At 34.7% G+C, this 14,824-nt stretch overlaps 1 protein-coding gene across 4 annotated transcripts in view; it reads left to right on the forward strand.

Annotated features, from left to right (window-relative positions):
- Positions 1-13,104, forward strand: part of Spopl (speckle type BTB/POZ protein like) — a 59,008-nt gene extending 45,904 nt beyond the window's left edge. For all 4 annotated transcript variants that reach the window (XM_036185264.1, XM_036185265.1, XM_036185267.1 and 1 more), the window contains 4 exons: positions 1,523-1,645; positions 4,831-4,973; positions 5,063-5,116; positions 8,998-13,104. In XM_036185264.1, the coding sequence (XP_036041157.1) occupies positions 1,523-1,645; positions 4,831-4,973; positions 5,063-5,116; positions 8,998-9,142 (465 nt within the window). In that variant the 3' untranslated portion in view covers positions 9,143-13,104. The remainder of the gene's footprint in view (positions 1-1,522; positions 1,646-4,830; positions 4,974-5,062; positions 5,117-8,997) is intronic.
- The last annotated feature ends 1,720 nt before the right edge of the window (positions 13,105-14,824 follow it).

Below are 14,824 nucleotides of genomic sequence, written 5' to 3' on the forward strand. Positions count from 1 at the left end.
AATTAGGATATTCACACAAGATTTGTCTTTCAAATATGCCTGGTTTATTCACACAAACACTCCTTATAACAGTGTACGAATTTAAAAACCAAATAGATAAATCTCCAAGTGGGGAACAGTTGACTGGGAGGAAAATGCTGTTGTGGGATTCCACTGGGGAATCTTCTCCAGTGGGATGCTTCAGAAGCTTGCAGGCTCAACTCATATCCATAGTGAAAAGGCTGGGAAGACGGCACTGGTGGTGGTCCCAGGAGATCCTTTAGAAAAGCATAGGCAAGAGGCTGTATAATTGACAGGCAGGCATATGTGAGCCCAGCAACTGCCCCTGGTGTTGGACAGCTCTGGAAGTTCAGTGTTCACTGAAGCCAGGGCCACATAGTCTCTCATCTTCTTGCAACTATCAATAGAGGCTAGAGAAACTTTTCTTTGGAGCATAATAGTGTGATCCTAGGGATCGTTTCCAAAGTTCCAATTTTTTGTATCATTTCATTGGATGCTAGCTGTGCTCTATTAGGGCATATCAGTACCACCTTGGGGTTAGTTCATTAGCATATCAAGGCCTGTCCTGGGCTGTGTACTAATCTGAACTGTCTGGGGCTTCTTTCTGATGCCTAGCTCTATCAAAGCTCACTGGTGGAAAGCTTAGGCAGCACATTGTAACAAGTCACACTAAATTGTTTTTAAGTTACACAAAATGATTTCACTTACATTCCTAACACCTTGACTTCACAAAAATGACCCAAGATGGTTTTCTGAAGTGTTGACACTCCTTGCTTCCTTTATCTTAGAAGAGATTTGGATATAAGGCTACAAAGTATAAAAAGCAACTGGTCTTGCTTGAACTGGAGTATGTTTCAAATAAGCACAGAAGGAACAGAAATAATGTTACGTGGCATTTTGCAAAAGCAAGTGTTCTTAGAGTGAGCTCTCATCAAAATTACATACAGACTCTTCTTTTGGTTAATAACTTTGAATAATGTTTGTGGTTATAGGGTTTAGGTATTATATTAGGTCCTAAAATTCAACCAGGGAAAAGTCAGTATTTGTCCTCTGAAACTGTGATCAGAAACTGAACATGGATGAAATTTATTTGTTCTGCAGTATTTTGTCTCTTTTAATTATGAAAATTCATAAGCTTACCCCATGATAATACTTAATATGGTCTCACTATCCATGTATTTACTTTCTAGCTGATCAAAGCTCTTATAAAAAAAAGGTATATGCTTTCTTTCTTAGAACTACCTATACTGAGGTTTGGATGGTTAAGTTACTACAGATTTACTTAACTTTGATGTAAAAGTAGAGTTTGAAAATATTAATATGTTTTTTTAATTACTGTCAAAGATTCATGTGGATTCATATATGTACCCATTCCCGTGTGTGTGTGTGTGTGTGTGTGTGTGTGTGTGTGTGTGTGTGTGTGTTGTTTTCAGTAATAGAATTGGGTGGAAATAAATAACTCATGTGAATTCACATATATGTACCTGTTCCTAATATATGTGTGTGTTGTTTTCAATAATAGAATCGAGTGGAAATAAATGATTTAGACCCTGAGGTTTTTAAAGAAATGATGAGATTCGTTTACACAGGAAAAGCACCAAATCTTGATAAAATGGCCGACAACTTGTTGGCAGCTGCAGACAAAGTAAGTGATGTGGTTTTAAAGGACCAAAAAAGAGACAAACATAAAACAAAAACAAAAGCAACCCCTCAAATTGACATTCATAGAAAATATCATACATAAAAACTACAAATAACTTTTGACATAATTTTTGCTATTTATAGATAGCTTGAAGAGTTTTATCAAATAGCACAATGTAGAATATTATGGAAATAAAATTGTCTAAAAGATCTATATGATAGGAAAATATGAGGGGCCTAGATCTTCTCATGGAAGATTAAATCATAAGCTTAATAATTTCTGGGGTAAATACAAAATACAGCTACATATCTAATGTATTGGAACTTGCAGATGTTCTTAGTCTTCAGATACACTACATAACCTTTGTTTTTTTTTTTCTTAAAAGCAGTATATTTATATTATTCTCTTTGTAGATTTCTTTTAATATGATAGTATAGAAAGCAAAATTATTAATAATTTTGTTCTGTTATAAATATGTTATGTCTTTTTAACACAGAGAAAATGCAGAAATATCAGAAAATTTTTGAATCTCATGCTTCTCAATCCTAAAAACATATTCATGGTACATATATTTAGGACTTTTGTATTCAGACTGTGTAAAGAATATTTAATATTCAGCTAAAAAGAAATGTTATTGCTAAGAGTACACAATGTTTAAATAGATACTTCCCAAATAAAACCAATGAAGCTTATTAAATAAAGATGCCCAATGTCCTTAAAGAAAGAGACATTAAACCCATCATGATGCACCACTACACATCAATCATAATAGCTAAAATTACAAAGTCTATATAAGACTTGTCAAAGATCTGGAAAAATTAGCATTCTCAGACACTGCTGATAGGAGTATAGAATGGTACAACCATTTTGGAAAATTAACAGTTTCTTTTGACGTTAAATGTAAACTTACCATGTACTCCATTGAGTTTACTTTGAGGCTTGTATTCCCTGTAGTACCCCCCCCCCAAAAAAAAAAAAAAAACCCAACAACAACAACATATATGTCTGCTAATTTAAGATTTATATGAGTATCTATAACTGTAATAGCTAAGAACTGGCAACAAATACAATATTTTTCAGTTAGTGAATGTATGTATGTATATGTATATATTTAGCTGCCAAACAATTGGTGGTTGTTAACATTTACTTAGCTTTCAGTGGTCATTCTTCAGGACTGAATATAGGCAAGGTAAACCCAAGTGTGAAGTACTAGAAAAGACAATGAATTGTTACAGTAGGTCACTGGCATGCACATGTGTGTGTTCAAGCACACACACATATGTACACACGTACGCACAAATACGTGTAGAGTGAGGAGAGGAGAGAAGAGAGAGATACTCATATTTAATGGCCTATGGCCTAGCATTAAGAAGGTCTGAACTATGAAAGCAGTGATGTACATGAATCTGAAAGTAGTCACACTGAGTAGCAGTGCTAGAGGATGAGGATATACTGTGTGATTACATTTGTGAAAAATAACTTCCAAGAACGCAAGCTAATTTCTTAGTAGCATATCACAAATATTGCTTGGAATGGTATGGAGAAGAAAGACTTTAGAGTATATTTACTCTTTCGTGCATAGATGTTGGGTTTACCATGGGTATTAAATCATCAAAGTACAAACTTTAAGTGGACGCTGTTTATTGTGTGTCATTAAACCTCAATGCAGGTATTAATATTGCAGCTTTACATTAATAGTTGCAAAAATTAGTGGTTATTAATATTTACTTGGCTTTCAATTTAATCATTCAAGATTAGTGACAAAATATCGTGTGATACATGCTAAGTATGAAGTAATAGAAAAGAAAAAGAATTGTTAAAGTAGGTAACTAGTAGCACATATGAGCAGGCGCGTGGGGAATGTCCTGGACTACCACTACTTCTGTAGTTAGGTCAGTCACAATGAGTAGGCAGGGAGCTAGCTAAGCTACTTGGTAACTGTTATCTCCTGGTAGTCAGGATGCTTTTCTGTGGTCTGACATCTTGAAGCTGAGATTGGTTTCTTCCCCTTAAATGAGAACTTGAGATTTTAGGGCACTTTTCACAATGGTACATACACTCCACCAGTGAAGATCTAATAAACAGGGAGTTAAAAAAAAAAAAGGGCATCTTGGTCCCAGACCATGCACAGTAGAGTGAGGTAGCATGAATTTTAACAGATTTTATTAGTAAGAACAAACCTGGGCTAGGTATTGGGGTCAACGCTGGAAGATCAGAAAGCCACAGCTATCTCACCTTGCCAATTCTTCAGCTGATCCTGTTTCCCCAGGCTGGAAGCCTCTGAGTCCTCATCCAGAATGAATCTCAAATGAACTGTTGCTCAAAAGCCTAAAAGCTTAACCAGCCTAGTTCCTGGTCCTCATGCCTTATATACCTTTCTGCTTTCTGCCGTCACTTCCTGAGATTAAAGGTTTACTTCCTGGGATTAAAGGTGTGAGTCACCATGCCTGGCTGTTTCCAGTGTGGCTTTAAACTCACAGAGATCGAGATGGATCTCTGCCTTCAGAATGCTAGGATTAAAGGTGTGAGTGCCACCATTTTCTGGCCTCTGTATCTAGTGACTGTTCTGTTCTCTGATCCCAAATAAGTTTATTAGGGTGCACAATATTTTGGGGAATACGATATCAGCACCAAGTGAGATGAAATGAAAGTGCTACCTAGAAGAAGGAAGTTAAAAATGATGTCATAAGAGATAAGAACTGTATAAAACTTACAAATCCATAATACAAAATCCAGCCAACTGCTGCTATGCTTCTCCCACTTAAGGACAAGCCCACTCAGGTCTCTCTTTGAAATACGGTCATTACTTCACTTTCTTTTACTAAATAAAATACAGCTTAAATTTTCTCTCAGCTGAATTCTTTTCTTTGAGAAGACAAGAACTGAGATAAATGTTTATTTGACAATGTACTTTTTAGGATAACTGAATACTAAGATAACTGTCTTGTAAATCCTACTTTAAAATCCACCATATTTTGCATTTATGATTTCTAAAACAAATTAGTATTTCTCCTAAAAGCATTCATTTACATTTTCTTCATAAGCTAAAGCAACAGTTTATTGATTTAATATAACATTAGTTCAAATCAAGTTTTCTTGTGCTTTATCTGCTAAGTTACAAATATCAAGTACTTACACTCTAAATAACTGGAATTAATGTTTAATGATTATATTTTTCTTTTGGGTAGTATGCACTGGAACGGCTGAAGGTCATGTGTGAAGAAGCTTTGTGTAGTAGCCTCTCAGTAGAAAATGTTGCTGATACCCTTGTCCTTGCAGATTTGCACAGTGCAGAACAGTTGAAAGCCCAGGCAATAGACTTTATTAATAGGTAAGCTATACTTGGGTTTCATTGTATATGACACATTTAACATTCTTTCACTGGGCTTTTCTTAAACATTGTTTAAATCTGCCATGCAGGTGCAGTGTACTTCGACAACTTGGATGTAAGGATGGGAAAAACTGGAATAACAAGTAAGATGGCATCAGTTTCAGTCTGCATACTATACGTTTAGTGAAGTGTTTATATAGCCTTTTGCTCACGAACAATAAGTGTAGATGTAATTCTAAACGGTCTTATTAAATAAGAAACACAGAGCTATAGTGATATTTTATTTGTACTGAAATGTGATTTTATTTGTATATTAATGAAGTTGCCTTGGGGTCAGAGCAAGCCATAGCAGAAGCTGGGTGGAGGTAGTGCACGCCTTTAATACCAGCACTTGGGAGGCAGAGCTAGGCAAGATCTCTGTGTGTTCAAGGATACAGCCAGCATGGCAACACACACCTTTAATCTCAATACTAACCATTGAAGACCTGGAGGTCTGTACAGACAGGCAGTGACGAGGAGGTCATGTGTCTGGGTTTACAACCAATGAGAAGGCAGAACAGAAAGTCTATATAAAAGACAGGACACAGGAATTAGCTCTCTTGCTGAAAGACAGAGCAACAGTGAAGGGAAAGATTTTTAGCTCTCAGCTATTGCTCTGACCTCTTGGCTTTTAACTCTGCAATTGGCTCTGTGTTCCTTATTTAACAAGACGGTTACATCTACACAGAGCCAAAAGCAGAGTTAAAAGCCTAAGAAGTTAGAGCAGTAAGTGTGGCTCCTGATGAAGCTAACTGCCAGTTATTTAAAATAATAATAATAATAATTTGACTGCTTTTAGTGAATTCCTTGTAGTTTGTCTTTTCACACAAACTGGGATGGGTGCTCTTAATTTTTTGAACACATGCATACATATCACATAGTATATAGCTGAGTACAGGCATTATAGGCATTGCTGGAAATCTGGTTTCTGCCATTTTAGAAAGTGTTAAGGAAGACTACATCCTCAAGATTTGCCTTGGAAGTCTTTAATTTTTTTTGTTGATTTTGATAATGCTTATTGATTTAACCCTGGATTTCACATGCTACACAGGGACTCTATCACAGAGCTACCTGAATCTTAACCTTTTTGAAATTGAATTTTGAGGCAAGATTTTGTTAAGTTTTCTATGATAGCTTCAGATTTTACTCTTCCTGCCCTAATCTCTCAAATAATGAGGATTGCAGACTAAAAAGACTTCATAGGTCCATGAAACTCTTTTATTTTTGTTTGTTTATTGAGCTTATTTGTTTGCTTGATTTTGAGTCAAGGTCTTGCTGTGTATTCTAGACTGTCATCCAACTCAGAGACTTCTTGTTCTACCTTAAGAGCTAACTTGCTACTCTTTAGATCAGCTAGACATCTTGCATTATACATTAAGCTGCCTAATAGTTTAAATCAGTAGCATGTTAATTTCTAAGAGATTGGATGATTCTAGATGTTTATATACAAAGTGTTAGAAGTAATTTTTACCTTTTTCTTTCTCTTATTTTAGAGTATTCTTTTTAATTATTTGAGATAACAAAAGGAAGAAATGATAAATTAAAGGGTTTTGTAATGTTTTGATTATTTTTACTTATAAACCCCTAAGTTTTACTACTTTTGAAATTATGAGATGTTGACATACTGAGTTATAGGCCACTCTGGGATATCTATAACAAACCTCATGATTGCATGGGGATAGTTGATAAAATTTAAAAGGGGGCAGGATTAAAGATAATTGTTCACTTAACTTTTTTCCATTGCATTAATCTGTTGGTTTCATATTAGTTTTAAATTTTGTTTTCTGAAAGTAAAGCGTTTTGCTGCTTTTAAATCTGTGGGAGTCGTGTTTATTGACAAATGTAAGATGTTAGAGGATTATCAGAATAAAAATTTAAATTTAACATTGTACATTAGCAGCAATGGCTCTCTCTGATCCTTTTACATAGCTTTAGTTTTTCAAGATTTATTTACTCTATTAAGAAAATACATCATGCACCTTTCCTTCTATTAAAATGAGGTAATTATACACTTTGGTGTTATATGTACAAACTTTCAATAAATACTTATTGAATTGGTAAAAGAAAAGGTTAAAGTAAATTAATAACTAGCAATGTTCTCCTAAACAACTAGTTAAAATTTAAGACCATGATGATATAGTAGTGATACTGGACAAAGAATATTATTTTGTTGATATCAGCTACTATTTTGTTCAATATACTTAACTTTTTATTATATTTCAAGCACTTTTCTAAGGTACTGCATGTAAAATCACATTTGATGAAATGTCTTTGTTTTTAAGAAATTGATCTAACAGAGATAGATACACACATATGTCCCTTTTTATTTTAAAATGGTGATGATAGAAGAGGATATGTACAGATACTTGACTAAGCCCTGGGAGTTAGGAATGGCTGCACAGAGCAGGCTATTCATTTCAAAACATGAATAAGAGGTAGGTAGAAGAAGGAATAAAAAGGAAATAGCAGATATGACAGGATGAAAGGGGTTACATGAAACAAAGCAGAGCACTGTACAGAGTTGTGTGATTATTTGTTTTCTGAGTTTCCCAAACACTATTGCTCAGTCAGAGAATATAGTGGCAGGCATAGTAGATGTTTCCCCTCTATACAAGTAGTTTATGGTATATAGCAGATTAATTAAACAAGCAATTGCAATAAATTATGGTATCTACTTTCCTTTATATTACAGAAAAGCAGAAAAAAAGGTGTGTGAAGTAGGTATATAGTGAATAAAAGCTAGAGAAAGCAAGCAAAGATCAGATCCTAAAAACCATGCAAAATTAGGACTTTTGACAGTGAAGTGAAGAATAATGAATCTCTAGTAATGGTTAATGCCTCTGATTGAACACAATAAGGCTTCCATTCTTAGCAGTGTTTCCGCACGTTGATAGATGGGCAGAGGAAAGTTGGAGTAATGTTGGTATTTGAGAAACAAGGTTAAATTCAGGTAAATAGAAGGGGCGGAGGAGAGAAGGAAAGTATAAAGAACTAATGTGTTACTTTTTCCAGTTACTCTGATTGCTCATTGAGAATGTTATACATATAGGACACAGTAAATAAAATAGTAACAGAGCAGCTGGAGCATAGAAGTGGGAATGAAAAGCAATAAAGATGATAGAACCACATTCCTCATTTTTAAATCTTAAATACAGGGAAAGGGAAAAGTGGGGTACTGCATAATATAGTCATACTCCTGTTGCTATAGCAGCCTTATGGAAGCTGCAATAAGAGAAACAACTTTTAAGATTAAAGACAAATAAAATGTGATAATGAATCAGTTGTGAGATTATGAGGATGCATTATGAACACCTGATGCCTTTGGGAATTAAAATGGGAATTTGATGCTTAATTAGAGGACTGGTTCTAGGATACCTCCCAGATATTTAAATTAAATGCCAAGCAATGGTGAAAACCTCAGCCAAAATGAAAGACAAACAATTTGAGACTTAAGGAAGAAAGATGATGAGTTCTTATGTGACTGATGCTGGAGGCTCATTCAAATGAAAAGAGCCAATGATTGATGATGGATCTTGTGGGGAAGCACTAGGATTGAACTTATCAGTAGTTAACTGTTGGGCACATATTAGAAATTTGACAAAGAGATGAGATAAAATGCATAGTGTAGGTAAAGGAGAAGAGTGTAAGGAAAAGATTGGGACCCTAGAGAAAACCTGTAGCAGGTACTCAGAAGGAAAATAGATCATCAAGTACTTGGAATAGAATTTGCTAACAGTGGACAGAGAGCTCTGAGAACAACCACACATGTCCTCGGGTTCAAACATGCAGAAAACTCTTTTCAGTTTTGACAAAAATGCTGATAAGATAAAGATAATATTTTTTAAAATTCAAATGGATGTATGGAAAGAGGTAGAACACTATTTAAAATCTCAAAATCCACAAATTAGAAAAAGCAAAACTGATAACTCAGCAATGTATTTGAGAAGTGTTCTTTTAATAAACATCACTTAATCTTCTTTTTCAGCCAAGCAACTGACATCATGGAAACCGCAGGGTGGAAGTCTATGATTCAGTCTCATCCTCATTTAGTGGCAGAAGCCTTCCGAGCACTAGCATCTGCACAGTGTCCACAGTTTGGTATTCCACGCAAACGGCTAAAGCAGTCTTGAGTCTTCCATGGACAGTAGGAAAATTGATTGCCTTTACTCCCCCCAGGTCCAGAAGGATTCCAATACAAACCATAAGCAACAGTTGTTTCTGTCTCTTGTCCACAGAACAAAAGCTAGAAAAGCATATTGCTTGCTTTCAGGTGGATAATTTATGGTTTATACTTCAGCTTTAAATCAGACTGATTAATTCACTTCAAGGCCTTAAATTATCTTCAGTGACTTCTCTTGTTCATAATAGTTTAATTTTTTTATCGTGCCTTGTCAGTTTGCCAAGGCTATGCAGGATTGCACTAGCTCCACAATGCAGTAATATTGATAACTGAAGATACTGAGTTTAAAAAGGATCTTCCATTATTTTGGAAACAAAAGAATTTTATAGGTTTTGTTCTATGCAGTCTCCAAGTTTAAAACTAGGTCTCCTGGATTTGGAGATTGCCAGAGGCGCCTTCAGTCTCAGTTCTGTTGACACTAAAGAGCCTATTACTGTTGAGGTAAGTGGTGGCCACACACTGCTCTGGTTAATTTATTTTTCATTTCATAGGGCAGATAAGTAATGAGTTGGCCTAAACTTTTAGTAAAATTTTTCGTGTTTATCTGTATATTAACTGCTCAAGAAACTGGGTTTATGTGCATTTCAATGATTGAGAAATGATTTGAAGTTAAGATTTCAGTAAAAAGAAAGCATGGGTTTTTGCTAAAGTTTTAAATTTATAATGACTTATATTTGAAAGAATAATTTAGTAGATGTTAAAGTCAGGATGACCAAATGTACATTTCATGAGTGGGCCAATTAAGATATATATGCACTTTTAATGTGTAAATTTTCTATGATGAATGGTACATATATTTTTTTTCCTTTTGAGGGGATTAATAAGGTATAATTACGTTTAAACATTTATATGACACATGGAGCCAACTTGGATATTTGGGATAATAGATAAACATTTGCTTGATTATAGATTGATTTGGATTTCAAATAGTCATTATTGAATTTATTACTGATTTATCAGGCTTTGGAAAAGGCACCTAACAATAAATGAGTCCTGTACAATCTACTTTCTTTTAAACAATGAATGGATAATATTTGCCTGTGGGAGATGTGGGAAAGTAGAGAACCCTCTGAAAGTATGTGCAGCCTCATTGGGAAACTTTATTTCCCCTTGTTTTCTTCTTGTTGACTCACTTACTGATTAACTGTAGATTGCTGAAGTTTTACATAATGTGAACAGCATAAACGATATCAACTGTTTTTCATGAGCCAGTTCTTTATTATGAATTTAGCTTTACACACACAAATGTTTGGAAGTTGGTAGTTATTGTGAGATGTGTTCTGATGCCTTGTCCTAGAGAAGCAGAAGTGGTCAGTGTCGGATCATATATGACGGAAGCATGGTAGTATGCTTCCTACATAAAGACAGAGCATGTTGCTGAAGAAACAGGTACATATGCCTGTATGTTTGCATTTAAAGCTTTATTTCCCATATTAAAATTTGTGTAATTTGTTTACTTAGTCTTAAAATTCAGGACAAAATAATTAAGCATATGAATTTAAAATATACTTTATTTTTACTATAGCTTTATTGGATGTTAACTGAAGCAATTCTAAAATACTTACATTGAGAAAATATTGTCAAATTAGCACAATTCAAAAGAGCAAATGAGCAAAAATCTATTTTTAGTTGTTTTAGTTTGAGTCTTTCTTGTGTTACATTAAAATGGAACAAATTATCTTGATAGAAGAAAAGTTTTCAGCTGACAGTGGGCTTCACTCTGTATAGGAGAATCATGACAAGCAAAAATTTACTCCCTTAATTTCATCATAAGATGAAGCCTATTACCTTACCATTACACGATTTTAAAATACACACACACACACACACACACACACACACACACACACACATACATACATATATATACTTTTATTACAAGATTTTCCTGTGGTCTTACAAAAAACAAAGATGCCAGTCAGCTGTGAAATATATTGTCACATATCATAAAAACACTGAAATCTATATACCACACATTATAAACTGATTCTCATTAATTTGGTCTACATTTCCAAATACAATGAAATCAGTAATAGTACCATATAGTGGTCATTATAAATGCTTATTGATCTTAAGGATTTTCTTATAAAGACTTTTGTTTTTAGTTTGCTAACATATTTTCTACCAAAAATGTCAAACACTGTGCTCTACAAATGTCAGTGTTATCTGAAATGCCCACTTTTCTGATAATACAATACCCACCATTATACCCACAGAATCATACAATTTTTTATGTATATTTAAGTAGCATATTTTAGGTTCTTGAGTCAGTGATAAGAGGCTGTTAATGTATTCTTATTGAAGTGTCATAATAGCATTTCCCCTATGTACCTCCCCCAGTTTTAAACTATATAAAACTTGGCCAAAATGGTACGAATTCAGTCTAATGCAATCTTTGTCTTTTAAGTTATCAGTTTGCTCCAATTACTCTCTAGTCACCCAAACAAAGCTTTCCTCACAACACAAGGAGTGGTTTTAAATATTACAGTTAAGAAATGTAGCCATTGGCAAACTGTTCTTTGGACTAAGATTTAGAAACACTGTTATTTGTGCCTTTTTTCATTTTTTACTTTTAATGTGTTTGATATTTGGAGCACAAATATGAAGGTGCCATAATATGGCTTGCTGATGTTACCTCCTTAAATACTTCTCTGTCACTGTCTTCAGATAGCTATTGGAGAACCTTGAATCAAATGTGGTCATTTGTGTGAGGTCTGTATGTGTTTGTATCTGTATTCCCTTGGGCTGTGTGTAATATGTTTAAGACTGAATTTATGAAAATAGAACTTAGTTAAAATATGCTGAAAGTTCAGATTAATTGATGTATCTCATTTTAGTGTGCTTTATTTGAGAAGAGAGTGAATTGCCAGAAGACAGTGTACTCCTTAAAAATGTGACCAGCATTCTGCATGATAAAATAGGAAAACAGTGCTGGTTTAGGATATCAAGTATAATTAAAATTTAAAATAATTGCTTTACATATCTTAAAAGTGTCATGAGCATTACTGTTTTATTTTTTAACTAGATCTAATTGAAAGTTTAAATTGTCAAAGATATTAAATTTCCCATTTAAAATTTTGTATATAGATTCTAAGAATTTTTTATATAAAATTATAGATAAGGACTTTGAGAGTGGTTCAGTGATAGAGTGCTTATCAGCATTTGTGATCCCTGGGTTGGATCCATAGTACCACCAAAACACACACACACACAAATGAGGAATCAACGATAGTATTCCTTGTTAGAGAAATGCAACAAAGACTCGTGTAAGTTTTATGAAAATCCAACCCAGTAAGTTTTACTAGAAGCCACATTTACGAAGAGCTAGACTGAGCTGACTTAGACATGCCTGGTCTTAAGTGAGTGGATGAGTGAGTTGTTTCAGGGTCCTCAGAGTATAAATACAGCACTTTCAGCACACATGAGAATATTTTGCAAACCTTTTTATATATAGATTGTGAGCTCCAGTTTAAGTGTTCATGGAATGATGTCAATGTTAGGTCTCGCTGAACAAATCCTGAGTGCCTCAAATGCAAGACTTCTTCACTAGGAATGAAATCACACTGTATCTTCTGTTGTTGTATGTGAACTTTATGTCTGAGAAGGAATACTTATATTTAAATATTTTCCTGTTAGTAAAGCTTATTGTATACTATAATCTAGTTAATTTTGCATTGCTTAAAAGTGAATTGAGCCCATTTATGGAAATAAAGTTCTGCTAAAATTATTTAATTATTAGTTCTGAAGGAAGGTGACTTCAAGATTCAGATATATAAACATTTAACTTTCGGCCTTTATTTAATCAATTGGTGTTTTATGATGAGTTACATACTATTTGTGTCTCGATGTTGGAAATAGATTTTGTGTTTCAGCACGTTGAGTTAAAATAAAATTGTTACTACTTATTCAGAATTAATTTGCTTGTTTGGGTTTATTTGAGTCTTCTCAAAAAAGTCTGCTTTAGTGTACTACTTTAACATGAAAATTTAAATTTCACATACCATGTGTCTTCTACATAGGGAAGCTTATATTTTTGACAGTTTTAAATATTTACTGCTATTAAAGGGCAGGCCTAGGCAGCATATTCCTAAATCAGCTCATTGAGAGTAACAAAGTGCTTAATAGTTGTGGCCATGATGTCAGCTAGAAGGACACCATGCCTCTCATATACCTAATACATACATAGATATATGTACATACACTGAATTTTTCTTAGGATTATAAAATAGAACATTTTCCATGCAAATGTAATCAAATAAAATAGAGAGGTTGGAATTCAGACTCAAAAATGAACTCAAAAGAGACTTTTACTCATACACTGCCACAGTCAGCCTGCTTGGGAATGTTGAGATGAATGTTGTGTTATCTTCTACCTCAGAGGAGGTCTAAAGGACCAAGAATAGTGCTTGTTCACAGTTTTTTTTAAACTGTTTCTTTGATTTTTTGAGATTATACTATTATTACATTTATCCTTTCCCTTTCATCGCTCAAAACTCTCCTTGCTGTTTTTCAAATTCATGACTTCTTTTTCCATGAATTGTTGATACATATGTATATGGGTGGTTGGAGTGGGGGTGTTTCATGAATACATAAATACAGCCTACTCAGTCTGTATGATGTTACTTCTATGTACTATATATGTTTTCAGGGATGACCATTTGGTATTAAATAACCAATTTGAGTGCTCTTCCTGGTGGAAGACATTTCTCCTGCTTTCAGAATTATGTAGTTCCAGTATTTTTGTGTGTGAGAGCCATGATCCCTGAGCCTTAGTGTTCTAGTTGTATTGTAGAGGTATCCCTTTGGGACTGGGTTCTACAGCTGATTTTGATTGGTTTTTGTTCAGTTGGAGTCTTTGGCTCACCCTTCCACTGTCCTGGAAGCCCCATTCCTGTCTCTTTCCAAACCTGACCTGCTTAGAGAGTCTCTAGACAAAGGAAAGGTACTAAAAACCTAGTTTTCCTCATGCTTGGTGCCTATTGCAGCTTCATCCCCTGTTGTGGCCAGCTGCTTTTGACCAATCTTGGGCACAAACCCAGCTTGTGGCAGACATGTCATCACCCCCACCTACAGTCTATAAAATCTCCCTGCCTTGGTTTAGATGCACATCTTCTCTGGCCTCATTCTCAGACGCCAGTGAATCCACCTGGGAGTTGCTTTGCTTACTATGCATGTTGCTATACTTTTTCAATTCAGTTTGATCTTTCTTACTGTGTTGGCAGAGAAGCTTATTATAGAAAACCTATTAGTTCTTGTCTGCTTTAACATTCTCCAAGTCTGTTCCAAAGAGAACTTTCCTTGATGAGGGGTGAAGATTACACTTATTTGTGGGTGTTAAGGATTATGCTGGTAGTGTAAAGTGATGGCTATAGGTTCTCCAATATCCATCTCAGTAGCCCCGAGCAGTTGTCTAACTTTCTCTCTTGCTCAGTGGGTCTTAAGTCCAATTAGAGAGCTGTTGATGACTGACCAATTATGTATGCATTACTGCACCCTTTGGGTTATTATGCCATGCTGGTCATTGTTGTGTTCATAGGCATCATAGCTGGGTAGGACTTTTGCTTCCCTCTTTTCAAAACTGGTATGGCTCCTTCTGACAGTATGAAATGTAATCTTCAGGAAGAAGGCATTC

The sequence above is a fragment of the Onychomys torridus genome, chromosome 4 (genome assembly GCF_903995425.1).
Source record: "Onychomys torridus chromosome 4, mOncTor1.1, whole genome shotgun sequence".
Taxonomy (NCBI): Eukaryota; Metazoa; Chordata; class Mammalia; order Rodentia; family Cricetidae; genus Onychomys; species Onychomys torridus.